The sequence below is a fragment of the Rhamphochromis sp. 'chilingali' genome (genome assembly GCF_963969265.1).
Source record: "Rhamphochromis sp. 'chilingali' genome assembly, chromosome: 11".
In the NCBI taxonomy this organism is placed as follows: domain Eukaryota; kingdom Metazoa; phylum Chordata; class Actinopteri; order Cichliformes; family Cichlidae; genus Rhamphochromis; species Rhamphochromis sp. 'chilingali'.
Genome location: NC_137938.1, coordinates 8,696,624 through 8,719,674, shown reverse-complemented (window position 1 = coordinate 8,719,674; position 23,051 = coordinate 8,696,624). Strand labels below are relative to the sequence as shown.

Sequence of the window (23,051 nt, the reverse complement as noted above, 5' to 3'; positions counted from 1 at the left end):
TGTCAACACCCAAGATCTTTGGCATGGGATAATGCAACATGATAAAGTCTCTCCATTACAGCCTTGACATCTTTCAGACTCAGTGTCCCAGTTTGTAATGAAGGCCTGAAGGACGGCAGAAGACAACGGCTGTCACATACTGAGTGGCCCTCACCATGACTGGAAACTGACCTTCAGTTGTAAAATTAGCGGAGTGTCCCTTCAGCTGATGGAAGACCTCGCTGACTGACTCACTAATTAAAACAGATTTTTAGCAAATATTAGTTATTTAAAGGCATGAAAAATATGCAGATGTTCAATCTGCATGGAGTTGTATGCTTTACGTTGACAGTATTAGTATTACAGAGCATGTTTGTGTCATATCCACGCGGAATCCCAGAATAGCTGGGGATGTTTGCCTGTAATGTTATAGCATATACCATCACCAGACACTTCATTAGGTATACTCTGCAACTTTTGCAGTTTTTTTCTGACTTCTGACTCTGGCACCAGTAAAACAAGCTCCTGAAAACACTCCTCAGAGATTTGGGTCCATATTAATGCAAAATAGCATCACACAGCTTCTGCAGATATGTCAGCTGCATATCCAAGTTGAGAATCTACTGTTCCACTACATCCCAAAGGTGCTCTATTAGATTGAGATCTGGTGACTGTGGAGGCCATTTGAGTACAGTGAACTCATCGTCATGTTTAAGAAACCAGTTTGAGATGATATTCGCTTTGTATCACTGTGCGTTAACCTGCTGGAAACAGCCATCCAAAGATCAGTACACTGTAGTCATAAAAAGTCAGTAATAATACTCAGGTTATGAAAATCACTTAGTACTAAAGAGCTCAAAGTGTGCCAGGAAAATATCCCTGATACTATTACACCACCACCTGTCTGAACAATTGATACGAAGCAAGATGGATCCATGCATTCATGTTGCTTATACCAGATTCTGACCCTACCATCTGAATGTTGCTCCACACATCCAACCAGTCAGTGTTTTTCCAGTTTTCCCTTGTTCAATTTAAGCTTGTGCAAATTGCAGCCTCAGTTTCCTGTTCTTAAGTGACAGGAGTCACACCCACAGTAGTCTTCTGTTGCTGTACCCCGTTTAACATATTCAGAGATGCTCTTCTGCATATCTTGGTTGTAAGTAGCTTTTATTTTGAGTTGCTCTTGTCCTCCCATCACGCAGTCTGGGCATTCTTCTCTGACATCAACAGAGGTCAGCAGTTTCTGAAATACTCAGACCAGCCAAACAACCAGCAAATGGTGCCAGACTGGCACATTCGAAATCCCATTCAAGTAACAAGAAGCTGACCAAGCATAGCTAATAAAGCAGCTGGTGAGTTTAGGTGTATAAGGAGTCTTTGCCTTCTTTTAGTTTTCCTGCCTTCTATTTGCCTCTGCTCCCTTGTTTTGGTACTTTGTTTACTTTGTCTTTTAAGTACGGGTTCATTATGTTTCATACACTGATGTTTTTATTATAAACACCCTTGCACACAACATCCAGCCTTCCCTATTAGCACGGGACACACACACACACTAACAACCTTTATGGTTGCCTCCACAGTTACCGCACCGTGAACTCCTGGAACACAAAGCTAATAATGTAGCAATACACAAATTATTGCTATCTGGGTCACTTCTAGTTAGAGCTGTGTGATTAAAAAGAAGAATCGTCCAGTTGTGTACAATTTCATTAGAATGGAAGGACCATCTCCCTGATTTAATCATGCAATATTACGATCAGACGTGCTTTAATGAAAACAAATGAAATCTTGTTAAAATAATAGTGATTACGGGGGTAATATATGTCATGAGCGTCGTGCCCTAATGGAGCCCATCTTCGACTTCATCTGTCCTTAGCGTGCAATGTTATTGAAGCAAAACATTTAACCGTTCAACAGTTACAATCGGGAGACAGATGGACTTTAATGCATCAAAGTTTAATCACTTTAGCACAGATAATACTTGAATGATGGCATGAAGAGGCACGAAAGTGCAGAAATGGCCGCTGCTGGCTCTGAGAGGCACCAATCTGTCTGCACTTCAGAGGATGGGGTGTATGTGCTTGTGTGTCTATGTGCAGCTTCTGTGTGTGTAGGGCTAGGCCTGGGTCTACCCTGAGCATTGATCCCCACATTGCTATTAAGGGTGGGCCTCTACGTTGCACGGTGGAGGCTCCACTGGGTGTCAAGCGGTTCTCGGGGGCCCGGAGTCTGGGGCCCCCATCCTTAGCTTGGCCGGGATGATTGGCCGCTGCCTCTGGTCCTCTGGCACTCTTGCCCTTGGCTGTAGAAGCTCCATCCAGGACCTCCAGGGTCTTTCCCTGTCTGCCTCTAGCTCTTGGGGGGGCATGGTTGGAGTGTGACCCACATTTTCAAGTATGTTTCATCACAAATGATCTCACACACACACACACACACACACACACACACACACACACGTCTGTCTGTTTCATCCTCACCCCCCCTTTTCTTTTCTCTATTCCTCCACTTTTTTCTCCAGTCTTTCACGCCCTGTTCACTTTAGCAAAATATTCACACAGATAATAATATGAATAATAAAATAAAATAATAAGATTACGAGAGGAGCCTACAGTGAGTCCATAGTGCTCCTCTTGGTAAAGCTAATGTGTTTGACACAACAAAGCATTCACACCTAAGCAGTCTTAGCAAAAAAAAGAAAAAATGTCCGCTTGTTTCAGTCTAAGAAGAATGGAAAGAAAAGCGAGCTGTGGCAGAAAGTAGGAAGTGGAGAAAAAACTGTGACAGAGAAAAAAGAGGCTCCAGTGAATGTTGCATGATGCACCTAGCTGTTGCACTGTGAGAGGCCTTTCTCACTTGTTCCACACCATTAAAACCACTAGCATCTGTCACATCCTCACTGTTTCAGAATAACACATTGGCTCTGGCATTTTTTTCCTCATGTTTTCAGGCCATTCTCTCCGCGTGTGAAATAGTGGACATGAATCATCATTCTAGTACTTTTGATCCGACAGCTTTCACAGAATGAGAATGTGAGCGTACTGTGATTAGCAGCGAGACCTCTGGGTTACACTGGGCCATTTGGGCTTCTGTCATACTGCTGATTTGAGGCTTTCAAAAAGCCACAGACCACAGGAACCTCAGGCCGAGTCTTGCAAACAAACACATAAACACACACCCCCCGATTAGGGTTAAAAAGTCAACAAATCTTGTAACCGCAGGAAAAAGAAAAAAGAATACAGTAATGTATCCTTCCTGCATCTTTTCTATTCCTGTTTTTTTGTTACTTGGCCGGTGAATTACAGAAAGGAGACAGCAGAAATCAGAATAAATCAGAGTAAATCAAATAGCATGCGATCACTTCATGTTACATAAACAATCTGGCTATAGCTAATTGGCGAGGAAACGACAAAAACGATCTGTTAATCTGGCAGGCGTGTACGGTTGAGACTGCGGTACAGCTGGTACTGCAGACACAATCAACACGAAAGGGCACAACAACAGAAAACAGCCTGAGAGGTGCATGTGTGGAGCAGACAATGGAAGAGGACAGCTGAAGGTAGAAGGGAGGTAGGAGGGGAAAAAAAGCATTCCAGTGGCCTGAAGATCTCATTACAGTAGGCGTCTGTAGGGTTATGCCAGCTAATTACCCAACGCATTTGCCTTCATCTTTGTGTTTGACTAAATGGGTGGCTTGATCAGAGAGGTATGGATGAGGATACAGCAATTACCTAAATCATACGTCTCCCATTTTCAAACAATGCAGAAGGTTTTCCTGGGTCAGCTTTGATTAATGCTGGCTGCAGTGGGTGGTAAGATGCTCAAAAGCACTGAATATGTAGCTACATGCTAACTGTATGCATGAGATGGACAAATTATGAATCCCTACAATAGGTCTTTAATTGGGCCTCGAGAAGAGAAGAGTTAAAAAAAAAATACTCATTCACATGGATTCAAATGGTGACCATCATGTGAATAGATACATTGCAAAAGGACAAGAACACAGCGATCCTATCAGCAAGGCGACTTTTCAGAGGCAGCGGAGTGAAGACACTTCAAGGCCTTCATAGCCTTTATAGCATTCAGCCTTTGTGTACCATCTTTATTTAAGGATAAATACGTCTGGGTTACATATAATGATGACACACAGAGAGAGACGTGACAGTTATGTATGCAGTAAACTGTAGCAGCATGTGAAAACTTAACCATGAGTCACAGACCTGCGGACAAATCACTAAACACAAAGATCAACACACCTATGATATATTTCCATTACGTGGATTGACTTATCCTAACCCAGGGTTTCCACTGTGCATTCACTTAAAAGGTGCAAAGTAACTAATTTTAAAAGCTAAAACTGTAATGTTAGAAAATTATGAACCAATTACTCAAATAATACAGACAAATGAGTGGCGTGATTTTTTGTGAGAGGAAACACACCCTCATTAATAATGTTAATAATAACATAAAGTTGTTTGCAGCCAACAGGAGAAAAAAAACATCAAGGTCCAAGAATTATTATTGATGCTCATCAGGGAAAGGCTTAAGACACGACTGTAAAACTTTAGATATTCCTACTATCTGCACTCCGAGAGCTTCCAGGATCGGTGACACTATTTTTGGGTCGGCGGTGATTTCATACCAATTGATCTCTAATCTAGAACATAACCTGCTCCTGAGCATATGAAATCTACAGCATAAGTTACCATCATGATATAGCCTGGTAAAGTACAGAAAAAACACAGCCTTTGTCGTACTAAACACCCAGGGTTCAACCTGAAGTTGCCCTGATAAGATAAAATCTTACTTCACACTACAGGCCTCAGGACTCCTGGCTGTAGGCTATAGCTTCTACTTGAAATGAATGTTCAAATTTCTTTTTTGAAAAGTCAATCAAATAACAACAAGGAGAAACAAAATAACCAGATAGCAAGGAAAAAGGTGCAAAGTTGAATAAAATTGACACAATGTTTGTGGTCGCATGTGTCTTTTTCTGTGTGCAGGATGGTTTTCTCTTCATAGGAAAGTGTGTGATGACTTTTACTGTGTCCCACGTGCCCAGGGAGCCTTGTCTAATAATCCGTCTGTAACATTAGGCACTAGAGTTAGTATTAAAAGAAGTCTTCCCTTTGTACTGTTGCCATGTTGAAGGTAAAAATACAACAAGCTGACACACAGTAAACACAGGTTACTTTCGGCAATAAACACCATCATGAAGCACTAACCTCCAACAGGAACTTCTCAGCCTCTGATGCCCTTCCAGCAGCAACACACTGGAAAGTGGCATTTTGCCCAGCATTGACCTCCTCATCTCCTAGCCTGGAGAAGTGTGGCGCCTTATCTAAAGAGACAGACAGAGAGAGAGAGACCCACTGTGAGATTAAAAAAAAAACAAAAAACCCATTACCTTTCAACCGTTCACAATGCAAGTCAGATTAACATAACATGTTTTGATCCAGGTTTTCTTTTTGTTTGTTTTTTTAAATGCAAGAACAGAAATTTCAGGCTTTTTCTGTTTTGAAACAGCAGTTTGGAGGACTTTGTATGAAACTGACCGGCTATGAAGGGCAACCATTAAAAACAGAAATCAGTTTATCAGTAGTTTGGCAGCAATTTATTCACATATTTTCATTCGGTTCATTCAGTTTGCATCAGCCTTTTCAGGCTGAGGGGTAAGAATTGATTTTCGTTTCCAGTTTCTCCACGGTCAAAATTAAGTCTAAATTTGCACTGCATTTTCAAAAAAAATGTAATTACGATATAAAATACAAGAAAAACATTTATAGAAATTGAGTGTTGTTGAGGTTAAAGCCACTGATGCCCATTTTCTTTCTGTAATGTTTAATCCACCAGTATGTACAAAGCTCTGATATTTTTAATGCTAAAATTGTTGTTTTGGCATGAATTATTGTTGTTATCCATCAATTTTCAAATTTAGCTTTTTACAGAAATGCTGAAAAAATAGTAAAGCACATAATTATTATTATCTAAGATGCCAAATTACAGTTATTTACTTGTGTTCCTGAACACGCAGATAGTTTTGCTCAACGTTATGCTCAATTAATCTGTGACTTCACAGAGAAGTCGAGTGCGTCGGCTCAAATTTGGGTATAAACAGGTGAATTCTCCAGTGAATTTTGACCAGTTTCCAAAATACTCCCGTTTCTTTGTTTTTATGGCAGGCTGTGTAATAAATGTGTTCAGCGCTGCGTATATAGTTTTATCGTGATGGAAATTCTGTAAATGCAAATGTGGGCAGTGGCTCGCTCAGAGCCCACCACTAAAATAACTTACAAACAACATCAGATTAGAGGGGATCTATAGATAAGCACAATGTGGGAGTGAATCTGTGGAAGAAAAGCCAGCGAGTGAGCATTGGCTCTCTGCATTTCGACTAATAATGTCCCAGCAACCTGCGCGGGAGCCGCCAATGAGTCAGTGTGTGGGAGTAGCCCTCTCACCCAACTCCATGATTAACAATAGAGCAATGAGTACCAAACCCCTGCAGAGCCAAATCACTGGGTAAATGCTGGCAGCACTGCCTGCCAACTCTGAGAGATGGGGTAGCAAAAGTTGACATGTCACTCCAGATGACTGACAGGAGGAGAATGCAGGGCTGCTGTGAAGCCGAAGCATCGAGGAGAAGCAAATGTTTGCGTCTCACTCATCTTCTGCCTGGTTTTGCACAAGACTCTGTTCCCATCTAGCTGCGAGGAAGATGACAATTTCTTCATCTTGTTTGTATACAGTAAGTAAAGGAGAGTGCTTGCATTTGTACCCCACATGTGGCCATGTTTCCTTTGAGTGACTTTCCCTCCTAAGGTTTATTCATAATTCATGCGAGCCAAATATACAGTAAACAAACACTGAAATGAGTGTGAATAGAAGAGAACAAGCTCTGCATTTGGAACCGACTGCAGTGTTATACAGCTAAATGTGTCAGATCCTATCCTCGGGACTCTTTAGCGCGATAAATATTTCATTGGGCTGCAACACTGGTTTCAGAGTCAAGGATTAAGACTCAGGAGAATACAACAAAAATGTCAACCATGCTTTATCCAGTATTCCCAGAAAGGAACTTTTTGTCGAGAGTTCCTCTTAGTTTTGTTTTTGTTTTTTTTGTATGCAACACTTAATGTCTTTTCACTCCTTTTCTTCCTCCACACTCTTTGCTGCCAAGTAAGGCAGGCTGGCTATGTGCCACATCATAAGGCATGTTCAGGTCTTGATGAGAGTCTTAATTATTTAATGACCACAGTGGGAGCATTCAGAAGTTGCCATCTGCTATGTCTGGAAGTAAAAGGGTGTCTGACTGGGTGATATGCATACAGTATGGGTACAAAGCAATCTTACAGCCAATGTTCACGTAATAGAGCTCCTGGTGGTATCCTCTGTAACGTGAAATCCCCGAGGTGTCCAACTCAGCAAGAATAAAAAAAAGAAATAAAAAACAGGGATATAACAGAGATCCCCCTGAGAGTAAAATATCCTTCAAGCTTGTGTCAGGTATATAAGTCACATGAAAGCAGCGTGGCTCAGGTGTTAAATGTGCTATGAGCTGACAAGAGCCCTTGTGTTCAGCAGTGGGACTGTACAGGGAGTGTGTAAGTGACAGGGAGAGACTTTGTCCGAGTATTAAGCTCGGGAGCTTTAGCGAATACGTTTTATACAAAGACTGTACATCACCGTGTAAAAGTCTTGAGCCACCACTCATTTCTTTATATTTTGCTTGAAAATGGGAAATAGGTGCTGTAATTGATTTAAACGTGAAACCATACATGTTAATACAGTATATAAGGCAAACACAGAGCCAGTACTTTTTAATAAGCTTGAAAGTCAATATTTGGTGTGACCACCTTTATTTCTCAGGCAGCTTTCATGTCATTTCATGATCTAGTTTTCAGGAATAGCTCTCCCGGCTTCTCTAAGGACAAAAATGGATGCTGTTTGGATGTTGGCTGCATTTTGTTTTGTCCAATGATCCCACACTGCTTCAACATCCGTGAGGTCTAAGCTCTGAGGGGCCAATCCATGACTGATTGGGTGTTTTTCTATCGAGGTGTTCTTTTACTGCATTGCCAGTGTGTTTGGGATCACTTTCGTGTTTAAATATGAAGTCATTGCTCATCACACACTTTCCAGATGGTATTTACATGGTGGATCAAAATCTGACTGTACTTTTCTATGTTCATATTTCTGTCAGTTTTGGCAACATCCCCAACACCACAGCTCCAAATCATGATGAGCCTCCACTGTGTTTTACATGTGACTGTAGACACTTACTGTTGCAGCTCACTCCTGAGCTCCTCCATGCACAATGATGACTTGAACCAAAAATTTCCAAACTGGATTTATCATCTATCAGACCTGTTGCCACTGTTTTATTTTACCATACCTCAGATTTTTCTCCCTTTTCCTCTTCCTTAAAAACAACTTCTCGACTGCCCGCCTTCCACTGACACCATTTCTGGTGAGACTTCAGTGAGCAGTAGATGGATCAACTCAAGGGCCAGATGCATCTCTCAGGTCCTCTGTTAGATTTTTTTTTTTATGATGATGTGAATTTCAGATAACATTTATCTGCTGTAGATAGTTTTTTTTTTTTTTTTTTTTTTTTTTTTTGGCCTGCTACTTTTTCAGCTAATAGCTCTTTGGAAATCACTTTGTTGGTACAAAAATGCTATATTATATCTGTCAAACTGTTCTCTTTGTCACTTTTCAGAGATTCAACTTTCAGAGATTCAAAAAAATGGGAAAAAAAATGTTGTTTTTGCAACAGGCTTCTAGTAACAAAGTGCCTAAAGATGCAATTTAAAACGGGTTCTTTTGCAATGTTGTTTGTTATGTGTAACAGATTCATCTTGTGTGTTGTTGCCTTTTTTGTGCTTAAATGAGTCATAGGTCAGGGTTAAGTGGCTTACAAACAAAAACTCAGAAAACAGTCAGGTACAAAATGTTCAAAGAAAAACTGAGACCCTCATAAAGCCTGGAGAACTGCTAATCACTCACACAGTAGTGCATATAAAAGATGTATCCAAGCCTGAAAACTAAAGCTAGTGCCAATGTCATCGGTGCCTTAAACCTAAACAAACCTTGATGTGATTCACTCGTCACAGTCGTTTCAGGGACCTAGTAAGTGATACACATTTGATAATACTAGAAATAATCCAGCAGCAGTGACTGTAATTTGGTGTACACACCAACGTAGAAGGTGGCAGTGCCGCAGCTCAACACTGATTGCCAGTTACCATAATAGGAAAGAAGAACTCCAGTTCCCAGCAAAGTGTGCGGCTGCAGCTGATCCATAAAATCAAGCTGAACTAGAAGACAGATAACACACTACCAGCACCTGACAAACCTACCTGTTATTGCTGGAGTTTGGAGAAAATTGCTGAGATATCACCAAGAGTTTGTTTGGTCAACATAACTGTAGCGGAAAACCTGACAATATGACAGTCCTAGCAGGTTTTTTAAAAAAGCAATAATGTCCATCTTTTATATACTATTTATATACTCTTGTTTCACACAAAGTTGTCAAGTTTAGGAAGAAAACTGAAATGCTCCTTTCACTTTTTCACCAGTGACACAAAAAGCCCTGTGCTGCTGGGAGCTGTTTATTATAACAACAACAAAAAAACAACCCTGAACAGGAGGCGTTTTCATTAAGCTTTAAAATGCAGCTAAATGTAGAAAACCTCTTTATGAGTTAAGTGCAAGAAAATGCGAAAGCCTTCACAGAGACTGAATTTGAGATTACACTGATTAACAAATAAATCTGCCTGTCAAAGCGTGCTGGAGGCAAAACGACAGGTGTGTTCTCAGGTGGAAGGGAGTGTTGGCATTTGGGTGTCACAGTGTCTTAATAGTGCCGCTGTTGTCACAGCGTGCCCCGGGAGAGCTTGTCGTACTAATATAAAAGGTCAATCAGCCATTACTCTTCTCCTCATCACATTTATATTTCATGCTGCTTTAAAATCTGTTTTACTCCCACCCCAAGAAAAAAAGCTAAATATTTCTTTCCTGCAGCATCTTCTGTGACCGCAATCCACTTACAGCAAGGATAGTTGAGCACCATGATGTCATCTATGGCAATGTAGCCTCGCCGCTCCTTCGAAACCGTTGCCTCAATCAGCACCTGCAAAAGTGAACATTAATAAATGATGAGCAGATTTTATTCGTTAGCAGAGCAGCTAAAGCATATACTTTTCATTAGCCTGATGCTCTCGAAGCTGAAGTGTCAGCGCATTTGAGGGCTGTGTGAATTCTACTCCACTCTGCTCTTGTTACTTCTACTGCGACAGGCGGATTAATTACAAACACACCCATCACCGCATGTTTTACCTCAGTCCACGGGGCCAAGGGAAATAATTGATTTATCAGGAGGTACACAGAGTTGTTTTTGTTGTGTCGCATTCTAAACGCAGGACAGCCACAGCAGCTGATAATGCAACTTGCCACGAGACTCAAGGGGAGGACAAACCTCCACACCCTCCTATGGAACAATAAGCTGGATGAGCTGTGGGCTCTCATGAAACCTAATCAATATCAAATCACCAACCTCAGTAACACTGAGAGAGTTATGGGACACGGGGGTGATGTTTGTTTTTGCACCACCAAGGACAGTCTCCCATCCACAAGTTTGATCAAAGGCCAGCTTTGAGTTATTGTTTCTCATAATCCTCTGTCAAAGTGATTACAGCATGTTTCCTGTCGCTGGGTTTGGATTTTTACTGAGGCTCCACCCCAAATTAAAATGAAATCACATCCTCAAAGCTGCTTTAAATGTGTCTCACATGATATTCTAAATCATGTTAGCTTAATCTTTACAAGGTCAAATACACTGGCGGCCACCAGAGCTCCCCTTCAGCCTCCTGGAAGTACTGGATCATCTGTTACCAGGTTCAAAATGTTCCATTCTTATTGTTTAATGTTGAAACACTAAGCAGGCAACATCTTTTAACACTTTTAATTCATCTTTTAATTGTCCCCTGGCCTTAAAATCCAAACAGTTACATCAGTCTGACAGGAGGAAAGTTACTATCACTATGAAAATTCACAGAATGCAAATTGGGAAGAAGCTCTGAATGCTGTCAGAAGAAACTGTGGTGCTGGTGTAGATACATATTATACTGCACCGTTGAAAAACCTGCAAAATAAAAACAAACTCAGGGAAAAATATCACTGTAGCTGAATACTTCTCTGCCAATACCAAAATTATACTTTGCACAACCTCTGTCTGAGAGCTGGTTAGGGTTTTTTTTTTTTTTTTTTTACTTTTTGATTTACACTGAAGGAACTTTGACACCCACATCATCTCTGCTACCGCAATCCTCTTATGTTTGAACACCTAATTTAAGAGTCACAACTGCATCTTCAGGACCTCTGGCCCAAACCGCAGCCTTCCACAGTCAGCAGGACGGAGACGGTCCACCTTCTTTGGGCTTTGAAAGAAAGACGCCAACCGGTGTGACAACAAACTCAGCCATGCGTGACCCCTAAAGGCACCTTCCCAGAGAGATGGTGATGGGATGTGAGGAGATTGGGGTCAGCTGAAAAAAGAAAAAAAAAGTCCAGACAGGATGCCATGCAGGAAGCCAGGCATGCACAGAGGGGAGGCTTGAAGCTTGCAGAAGGAGAAGTGGAGTGGGGAGGAGAGGAGAGGTGAAAGGAAAAGCAGGAGGAAGGGTCCTGGCTGCTGGGTCTCCTGGAGTTGGAGGCTGACCCAGCTCTGTCCACAGCTGGCTGCTCTACTCACAGAGGAGCACTGAGGCTAATCTCCTTCTGTCAGAGTCAATTTTTCCTGTTTGTTCCCAGACTTTGTTGGAACCTGAGCAGGAAGATGGCACCGCTTTTCAAAAGCAATATTAACGTTTTACTGTTTTCATCGTTTTCCCCCTTCTTCAGGTTGTCAATTCGCTTAAAAGCAGAGTCCTCCCCTCTGATTTGATTTTCTCTGCCTTTCCATTTTTCGCTGTCTGCCTTTATTTCTTTCATCTTCCTCTCACGTCTTCTTTACTTAACTCCTTACAAGCCCCTGCTTAACCAGAAAATAAACAAACAAATCATTGCTATAATGAAAGCATAATATACTTCCGTATGTTGACCTGAATTAGCTGTGTAAACACATGCGGCCATGCCATTAGACTAACATCAAAATTAGCCAGAAACACTGATTGGGCTTAATGGCATACAAGACAGAGGGAAAAAAATGTCTCGGAAGTCTAATTAAGGTGTTATTACTCTCCGCTGAGCTAAAGCACTGAGGAGATTGATTGCTGGTTAATCCTTGAACTTCTTAGCCATTAGAAGAGCAGCTTTTTACGAGGGAGACATTCAGAGCATTTGTTTTAATAAACAACCTCTGCGGATTTTTATTGAAAGCCACTTTCCCAATGAAACTTTCCATGTGCCTATTCTTTATTCTAATGAGCTGCTACTTTTCTTTCTTGGGATAAAAACGCAGGCATCATCTTTTGGAGATAAAAAAATAAGGAAATAAATAAATAAAAGAGTGACACCACAGTGATTTATGGCTGATATAAGATGCACATTATGAGAACATATTACATTATCCTGTAATACTGGCTTTTAGAAACGGTTATAATGTATACAAATCTGGAGACAATTTATTTGGCCCTATAAACGACCTGCTACCTTTTCTCCAGTCACGAGACACAATTAGGCACACCAGGCTTTCACTCACCATGAGACGCAGTCATGCATTAGATAGATGACAAAGGATTGCGTGCTGAAGTAAATCTGATGGGGTAGGAATACCAAAGAATAGCAGCCAGTGTCTGAAGATATAATTTCAATGTCAAGAATCCCAATTCGCTCTGTACAGCGTTAAAAAAACGAAAACCTTTAACGTAGCCATGGGCTCAGCTTGAGGACTCTCAGCAGGCTACAGCGAGGAAAATAGCAGAAATTATCAGACAAAGAGGAGACGCACAGATTCTCATTTACAAGCCTTTGATGTGTTTAATGCATGTTATCTTTTTCCTTTTTAACTGAAATTGGTTTTATAAGTAAACAAGATAACATCATGGGAAATGGTTTTACATATCGAGACTTAATAATAACAATGTGAAAAAATGTCTGAGCGTGTCTATGAAAGTAGACGCTCTGTCACTTTGTTATTCTGGAGCATTCAGGTGTGTCTTAACACAATGCCAAGGAGAAAAGATGTCAGCACTGATCTTAGAGGAGCAGCTGTTGCTGCCCATTAGCCTTGGAAGGGTTATAAGGGCATTTCCAAACAATTTAAAGTCCATCATTCACAAGTTTATTCCCATGTGGGAAACATTCAAACACTAGTCAATCTTTCCAGGAGTGGACATGGCAGCAAATTCACCCCCCAAGGTCAGACTGTGCAATGATCAAAAGAGCTACATGTCAGATTCCACAGGCCTCAGCTAGCATGCTTCATGTTCAAAAGTTCAAAATACTATAATTAGAAAAAGCCTGAACAGGTAGAGGTTCTTTAGAAGGGTTGGCAGGAGTTTCTTCACTCTAAAAAGAACATCAGCAGCACGGTTTACGTTTGCACAGTTGCATTTGAACAAACCACAAGACAGGTGGTGGTGAGAATTAGCTGTAATGCTCAGCACCGTGTTAGTGCAAATTAGTGCAAACACCACATTTCAACAGTCAGGCACCGTGGTGCAGGGCTAATGACCGGGGCTTTTTTTTGCAGCCACAGTCGCCGCAGTCATCCAGTCGATCAGACCACGAACTCCTCTGCACACCAAAGTATTCTAGAGTCAAATATGAGGCCGTCTGTCTGACTGAAATCGGGGTCATGCAACAGGACAACGATCCCAAACACAGCAGCAAATCTATAACATAATGACCCAACATCCAGACCTCAGTCGGATTAAAATGCTGTGGCAAGAGTGACGATGATGTGAGAGACTGATAAAGTCACACAGAAAATGATTACTTCAGTTTATCACTGCTAAAGGTGGTTCTACAAATACTCAATCCTGTTCTTGTTTACTTTCAAAACGCTTTCACACGATTGTATATTCACATTTTCTCAATCATTTGCTAAAAAAAGAGGTGAAACACACATTGAACAAAACATTTCTTGTGCAGTTTTTTTTATAGATGACACAAATATGTAGGGAGTCAACATAAAACTATCATAAATGCCTTTGTGCACGATAATCATGTGGCAAACGTTTGACATCGTGTCAGCCATGCAGTGTGAAATTAAAATTTCATAGAAATCACCAGGTAAAAGAAAAGACAAAGAAAAATATTATGTTTGCATCATACCATATAAACACATGGGGAAAAGTAAGAAAAGGAAATAAGAAGACAGGAGGGGTCGGCTGGGACCGGGTGGGTTCAGCGCAGAGGTGCATGTCTCCGGCTCTAGTTAGCAGTTTTGGGGGCTCGATAACATCTTTAATATTTGATAACAAGATTCTCCAGGTATTGCAGATCGCACTCGCACGACATTTTCAATCGAGACATCTCAAGGTGATCTTACTGCCTTCTATTTTCCATTCCTGAAACCCATTGCACTCCAAATCCCAATTTAACACCTGTGATAGGAGGAAGAGACTCCTGTCAGCCTTCGCATTAATATACACGGCAACCTGATCAGAAAATTTACAATAAACTGCACATAAAGTGCAAACATAGACATGTTAAAGAAAAAAAGAAAAAGAAAAACATCATCATTCGTTTTCGATAAAATCCTCAAACACTCAAGTTGGATATAATCAAGAAAATAATTTTTTAAATCACCAGGAAAGCGAACAAAGGAGATTGGAGTGATTGTGGTTTTTCAGCATATTAATCCCCTTAGTTTTGGTGATTATCAGAGAATTTGTCAGACTCCACTTAATTACATTCCACAATGACATTTTCAAGAAATAAACACAGACTGAGTGCGTGCCCCAAACAAAGTATTTCATTACACCCCAAAGCGGTGAAAGCTCGAGTGTAATCTCACGTCTGTATCTCTGCAGTGTAAAAGCCTGACATTTTGTATCCCTGTGCTGTAGGCAAGAAACTGGCTCCTCCAATATGTCCTGAAACCTAATAAGGCAGAAGAACTTGAGGATTTAAAAACTGTCTCCAAAAGCTTGTGTGTTCCCGTGGGATTTATTTTAGTCACAGACAATGATAAGAAGGACCCATTATCCACCGCTGCTTCAAAAGAGTGCTTTTCTACTTTAATGACAGTGTAAATCAGCCTGCCTATCATTTGAAACCCAAAGTGGAAGTATTACACCTGCCATGGAGCTAATATAAACAAAGACTTTCACCATTTAAAGTCACACAAAGCTGCTGCTATACAGCTAAAAAAAAAAAAACATGTAAAAATGAAAGTTGAACGCAGTGCCACTGCAAACTTCTCTTCCCCCTTTTCGTTGCTGCTTTACAATAGGGGATAGCCAGCACTATTAGATACCATTAAAGAAAACATTGAGCTTTTACACCTCCCCACTTGCCCTTCTCTCCGTTCTGTCTGTGCAACAGAGAGCAATGACGTGTTGCAAGACAAGGCCCACTGTCATTCCACAGTGATGAGGTTTTTGACTGCCGAGGGATTAGCAATGTAAGCCGTGGCATATGTGACTTTGTGGAGGCAGTTTGTTTTGTTTCCTTTGTACTCAGAAGCAGTATGAGGTCAGCTGAGTTAAAGTGAAATGTGAGATGAAAGTAGAAGAAAGAAAGAAGGAAAACTACATTGCTTTAATTCCTCACAAGCTAAAATTGGATACAGTTTTTCTAACGGTGCCAATATCTGCTGATCAAATCCCAAATATTAGCAATTTAATCCAATCTGAACACCGTGTTCCCCCCCAACATGACATAAAAGCCATTAGCAGTTTAAGCTGTTCTATTAAAAGCCACTACTGTCAATTCTAATTCAAGTGTAAGGCCCATCTTCTTCTTCTTCTTCCCTTGTACTGTTTGTCCTGTCTTCAGAGCCATCCACTCCTCCTCATAAGCCCATTATAAAGCTCCTTCTCCTATCTGGAGCCTCTCATTGGCAGCTGCAGCATAATTCTGACTCACCTATGAGCCATCAGTGTTTACTGGGATGCTAACGAGACCGAGAGACGAGAAAGTACACAGCTCCCCGGAGAAAGGGAAAGGAATAAACCGGCGATGTTCAAAAAGCAAATTCAATAGCACTTGACTGGCGAAGAAAACGCAGGATAGGTTTTATTATTTTATTCAGGACTTATCTGCGCTGATGTTATGATAGGGTGAAACTGTGGTTAGTGAGTCTGCTTTATAACACGGAGATGGCAGCTCTCTTCCACTTCCAGCTCGCTCACTGTTAAACATGCAGAATGAGAGCAAACCTCCACTTAATGTATTTAATAAGGGTACAGTGAAAGTAGCGATTTGCGATGAAAATGCCATGAAAAGAAAAGAATCAGACAGTGTGGACCTCATTATTTGCCACTGATGAGCAGTTTCACTGGCAGGCGTCCTTTGCTACTCTGTTTATGGGGCCAAAGCTCAAGAGACACTGCAACTGGATTTGGCACTGATTAGTGCAGCTCGCTGTCTTCTTGTATAGTTAGTGATTTGTAGCTACTGACTTGATATCCAGAAATATAGCTACAGATGGCAGCGCCACAAACTCAGTGGGTTTCACTATAATGGTTTGTTTCTCTTTGAATCAAAGAAAAATAATGTCCCTTTTTAACTTAGGTCAACAAACGTTGGTGTTTAATTATAACCTGGAAAAGAAGTAGATACATAAAGTATGCCTGAAATATTATTTTCTGCTATGAGTCAAGTGCCCCTGACTGTAATACTGTTCTGTACAATATATACATGTGTTTTATCCTGTTAACCTAACATTGTTTACCTTATTTTCAGATCGCATGATGTCGGGAGAAAGGCATCACCCTGCATCTACACCCCAGGTCTGCACAACGCTAAGGACTATTATTTACATAGTGAAGGTCACATCTTGCAGGTCTGAATAGAATTTAATTAAGTCAGCAGGATTGACAGTTCTTGATAAAATGCACACTACTCAACTTAATTGCTTTTTGACAGCTCCGCAGAGTTTGCAGAAAGAAGAAATTGGATTAATAGACGGATAACACTCACGCTCACCTGACTGTGCCATGTGCAGACCACAGCATATCAGACCCTCACAGTGCATGCCAGTCACTGTCTGCGTGCTGCATGCACACAATGGCGTATCACGCGAATTGTTAGAGTGAAGTGAAAGTGCAGAAAAACAAACCTCGCAGGGTGAAATCTCCACCAGGCATTCCCTTGTGAGATCTACTTAGGTGCTTTAAGCACCAGCATTGGCTACATCCACAAGGGAATCAGTGCTAATTAAGTTGCAAATGTAAGTAATTAACTGTACCTCGAGGCTAAAATGAGTAGTGATCAACAGAGCCTCATTGTGTACCATTTTTAAGCTCTACATGATCGCGGTCAATGAGTCTGTATATCTCCAACAAAACAAAAAAATGTTAAGTTCTTAGAGGAGCATCAAGCAGCTACTTTGAACAACACGTCCGACATATTAAAAGCGAGGATGATGAAGACTTTAAGTCAGTTTTAAATCAGTTTCATCAACATATTTAAATATGAATGTTTGTACCTGGTATTCGTTCGGCCAGAAGGTGCTGACAGCCAGCTCAACCTGATGCCACTGTTTGCCATGAGGCCCCGACGTGTTCCACACTGGACTGCCGAGCGGGCCGCCGTTGACCCGCACATATGCCCGTAGAGCCCCGGGACTGTGGCCATCACGGCTATACAGGAAGTAGCTGAACTGGACGCAGTGCGTGTCATTTTCACTCAGTGTCTGCAGCAGCAGCTGAGCACGATGACCCACGGCATGCTGGGAGGAGTTCACCAGCATATAGGACCCTGGAAAAAAAGCAGGACAGAATGCAACAATTAATCGCTCTATTCAACATTTATGTGTTATTAAAAGACGGGGTCATTAACTGTGAAGCCAATTTTTCTGCTGCTCTGTATTGGCCGGTTTAAGCCTGAAAACAATGTAAAAGTATTTTAAATCATTGCGTTCCTGTACACCAGATGTCTTACATGCGTCAGAAACAGACATCATTTACAAGTTGCAGAAGTGAAGCGTGCATTTTAAAAAAGTTAACTAGTCTCTCGAATGCCTGAGGTGTTTATTCATTTTAAATTGGAAAATGAAGTCAACCACACAGACACTTGCACTATCTTCTACACCCGTGTTTTCCTGAGGCAGTAATAGCTTTTTGGACATTCATGTATTTTTCATTCATGTATTTTACAATTTGACTGTGTTGTTTTCTTTAGACACAAGGGGCAATATTGAAAATCATAGTTTGAGTTTATTTATATATGTAATAATGCATGATGGGAAAATACACAATCTACAGTACTGCACAAAACTCTTGAGAAACCCATCACTTTTTTATTGTGCTTCGAAAATGGGAATTAGGTGCAGCAATTTATTGAAACATACATTTAAACGCAGCATGTAAGGCGACTCTAATGAGCTTCAACACAGCTTGAACTGTTATTGCTTTACGTAGCTTTCAGGAATAGTACTCCAGGCTTCTTGAAGGAAAGTTGAAAATACTTCTTTGGATTTTGGCTCCTTTCGTTTTGCAATAACGTTCAGGTTCAGGCTCTAGTGAGGTCAATCCATGACTAATAGTGTTACTGTGTTTTTCTATCCAGGTATGATTTTGAAGTATTGGCAGTGTTTTTTTGGAGTCACTGTCATGCTGAGAAATTAGGCTGTTGTAAATCAGATGCTTTCCAGATACAGGTACTGCATGGAAGATCAAAATTGTGCTTCGTAATTCCATTAATTCTGATCTGAAAAGATCGCAAACACCAGAGGCTGAAATCCAGACACCGTATTTTATAGATGTTATAGACGCTCATGGTTGTACCCATCTCCTGACCTCCTCCATACATATTGGTGATGATTTGAACCAAAAATTCTGGATTTTGGATGCTTTACTTTGTCAGACCTCTTGCCAATGATTTTCAGTTCAGTTCTTGTGGAATTTGGCACACATCAACCTTTTCTTCCTATTTGCCTTCCTTAAGAATGGCTTCTTGACAGTAGTTAGTAGTGGACTGAACAACCATATCCATCTGTCAGGTCCTGTGTCAGGTTTCTACTAGATTTGTCCTGTTTGTTAAGGACAATTTGAGTTTCCTCAAATTTTTTAAGGACACACTGCACACCATGCAGAAATGTATCAACCTTTCAGCTACTTGCTGCTTGGGAATCACTTTGTTACGGAGCCCCGCAGGGGACATGGGAGAAAAAAAAATTAAGACGGACTTTTGCGAGATCTCGCAAAAGTTTTAGCCGCATTCTTCGGAGGCCGCCAGCTCGAAGCCGACCGGGAGGTCGAGGCACGATGTGCCGGGAAAGCGGTGTTCCTCCCGGCTGTAGTAGGTCTCGACCTCCCGTTAGCTTCGAGATGGTGGGTGTCAGATCTCCAAAAACGTCGGAGCACTTTTGCAAATATGTGATGTCTTGTAAAGCGAGCAGGTGTCTGATGTTTACACAGCTACATTCACGCCTCAAAATATCTTAAAAGTGTATTTTGTGACCCAGAAAGAGTAATATTACATCTAAGTAGCTGCCGCCATTGTTGGAATTCAACTTTTGCGAGATCTCGCAAAACTTTTGCGAGATCCCGAGTTTGTTTTGCAAGATCTCGCAAAAGCCCGTCTTAATTTTTTTTTTCTCCCATGTCCCCTGCGGGGCTCCGTACTTTGTTGATGCAAGAATGTTATTTTATGCCTTTTGAACTGTGTAATATTTGGCATTTCTCAGATTCAGCTAAAGAAATGGGAACAAATTATGTTTTTGTGACAGGGTCCTACTAGCAACTTTAAAGTGAATCAGAAACAGAATACTTTATTAATCCCTAAGGAAACTGTGTAGACACACATGCTCCAAGACAGTAAGAACAGAAACTAAATACAGGTTGCAACATATAACATAATAGCTCTAATTATTATTGTTATTATATCTGTGTGCTACACAAAATTAATATACTTTGACATCAAGTTGCCCCTCTTATCTTTCTTCTTTTCTCTGTAGAGGATGTGCAAATGTGCACTCTTTGCTAAGTTGCCCGTCGGCTTAACAAAAAAACAAAATGTTCCTTTGGAAATGGTACAAGGACTGGACTGAGGATGAGTGAAAATGCAGGTAATGTCCAAAGAAAAACTTTGAAACATCTTTAGAAAGCCTGGAGAACAACTGCTCAAGACCGCTATAACAAAATGACAAGAAAGTCTGGCTCCCCGGAAGTAAAATATAACGAAACGAGGGCTGGCTCATGACTCGCACAGTACCGTACAAGCGTATATGAAAAAGAGAGTAAATTAGTTACATTAGTGCTCATACCGCGAACATGTCCATAGCACAGACTTGTTCATCTAATTTAAGTGGTTGAGCTTTGCAAATGAATCACTGAGGCATTTTTGGGAAACAGACTCCCATGAACCAAGGTAAACGTATCAGACAAGGAACAAATCTTTTTTTAACCACTTTTCGCCGTGTGAATCAGAAAGAAGAAAAATGAAAGTATTATCCACCAAGTCACTGCTATGTGTGTAGGTGGTTAACAAAAGGGGGAAAAAAATTAAATGTGGGCTTTTGAATGTACAGACACATTCAGTTCTGGCGATGGCAGCAGTGAATACCGGAGACAAATGAGGGGACCGAGTGAGAAAAGAAACTGAGTGAGAAAAATGAGCTCATGGCCAGTTTCCCTCTTCCCTCTTCACCAAGGTGACGCCGAGGTAAAAACGAGATTCACAAACCCCCCGACCGCCCCAAAGCCTCCTCTAATCAGGATAACATAACCCCATTGCCCTTTGCCTCGCATCTGTCCTGCCTTGAGTCTGTGCCCACTAACGTGATTAGCACAACAATGTTTGGAGACCTTCCTGTGTACTCAAATAATCAAGCCTGTTGTCTTTGTACTCCAAGGTCTTTCTGTTCTCAGTCAGAAACAAGCCCGAGAGACCAGACAGTCACAGCCTTGGCGCCAGGTGTCCAGAAGACACTTATTCTCCTCTCAGATGTAATAGCATGTGAATGGTGCAGAAGCCAGACAGAGGAAAAAAATCTTAACATCCCACTGAGTTTGCACCTCTGAAATAGGAGCCTCTCTGACAATAAGCATCTGGGGCAACACACCATACCTACAGAAGTACTCTGAGTTATGAATATAGAAGTCTTTAGCTTTTTTATCCTCATCTCTATTAAACGCCAAACAAGCACCTGATGGAGTCATCCGCTTCTTCACAAGCACAACCAGCCACTGAGAACACACTAATTACCTCTTTGACAAAATGCCTAAATTTACAAGCTGATGTTCTACATAATGAGATTGAGATTCACAACCCTTAACCCCGGAGCCATAAAAAACATTAAATCAAGGAGCTGTATGGCCGCTCATTACGTGAAAGCTATACGTGGCCTTTGCTATAAAACCGCATTGCACTGCAGCGCACTGTCAACACCTCCTGATTTGTGTCCTGTCCTGCGCTTGGCATCTCGGCACTCTCATTTCGCTTTGCTTAATTAGATCTTTCAGAGTCCGTCTCCTCTCTCGCACCCTCCAGGCCCACGAGGGACTCATAAAATACCAGAAAAGGGCTGAGGTGCTGAGGCCATACTGTCCTCACTGTGCCTCCTGTTTTATATATAGGCATTATTAACACCTTTCTGTTGACTCTGCAATAACGTCACGTGAGAACGGACAGAGCAGCCGCCCTGCTGCCCTTTAACCTGCTTGAAGACTCAAACCGAAGACGGAGTGAAGTCATAAATTTAATAAGGGTTAGCACGTGTGGGTGAAAGCAAATGATGGCGAAAAACTGAAACACTGTGACAAATTAAATGGAGGTCCTGGACACAGTCGGTGCAGTAATCCCGATATACTGGGAGATAATCCACATTAGCTCGCTCAGTATGGGCATTATGTATATTACTTGATTTGATTTGGCAAGTTTTCGAAGTCCTGCCTCTGTGTAAGCAGGAATTTCTGCCCCTAATTAAATGGTTGTGTCTGAGGGCTGAAAAGGCTAAGCAAAAGCATTTAACAAAAGGAAACATAATGGGAAATTAATCAAATCTATTTCTACACAATGTGTTTCTTTTTTCTGTTACGTAATCCGTTTAGTAAAAAAGTAAATAGACATTGATTTTTTTTGTGCCTTTTCTCATACACAGACAACAAATATATCTCCTTTCTTTTAAAGGGAATTAACACTTTAAATAAGATACAAAGATATAATTTAATTCGAGCACACATAAGGCGGGAGACTGGGAGACCTCCGTGTACTTCAGAACCAATGTTGAACAGCGTGAACGGAACATGAAGAAAACAAAATGTTTTCAGGCATAAACTGAAGTGGGTGACGGTGTGACAAAATGTCTTTTTGCAGCAGCACTCTCTGCACACTCCATCTGACCTTGTTTGCCAAGTCTATATTATGGAGACAGAACATCTCTGCAGGGCCCTGTGCAAGGACGGAGACGAGAAAAGGAAGGGCAACACCTATTCAATTTCCTCTCAATAACTGACACTTTGGAGAAGGCGTCGATTTTTGATAAAAAAAAAAAAAAAAGCGAAAGAAAGAAGACCTCATTGGGGTCAAAGGGCTGCCTGCGAAGTGGTCCAACTTCAGAGTGCATTGCAGTGATGGGATTGTTAATATTAACTGTTAAGGCCAGTCAATTCAGGTTTACCTTGACATAGGGACACTGAACAACATCTTTAGAAGAAACTGCGAAGACGAAGAAATTGTTATGTCCTAGCGAGTCATCTTTGGGAAGTAAAGAAGAGGTCAGACTGAATTGTTACTGTCTTGCACACGCAAAGTAATGACACCGTTCAGTCACTCGAAAAAACCCTTGGATTTATCTGAAAAGCGCTCCTCAACCAGAGTTTGTCTGCTTTTATTATAGTCATCAGCTCATTGATTGAACACCTGGAGTGTCAATGTGTCATTAGCACCTAAAACCCACCTAAACTGCGGCGTAAAGTCGTTTTTGCTTCAGTGACACCTGCCGCTGTAATCCA

The 23,051-nt window shown here is 41.2% G+C and overlaps 1 protein-coding gene across 2 annotated transcripts in view; it reads right to left on the bottom strand.

The window, feature by feature from the left end:
• The window catches only part of ptprub (protein tyrosine phosphatase receptor type Ub), a 194,804-nt gene that overhangs the window by 71,605 nt on the left and 100,148 nt on the right, over window positions 1-23,051 (bottom strand). For both annotated transcript variants that reach the window (XM_080895361.1, XM_080895362.1), the window contains exons 3-5: window positions 17,582-17,853; window positions 10,033-10,114; window positions 5,205-5,320 (exon numbers count right to left, since the gene is read on the bottom strand). In XM_080895361.1, the coding sequence (XP_080751487.1) occupies window positions 5,205-5,320; window positions 10,033-10,114; window positions 17,582-17,853 (470 nt within the window). The remainder of the gene's footprint in view (window positions 1-5,204; window positions 5,321-10,032; window positions 10,115-17,581; window positions 17,854-23,051) is intronic.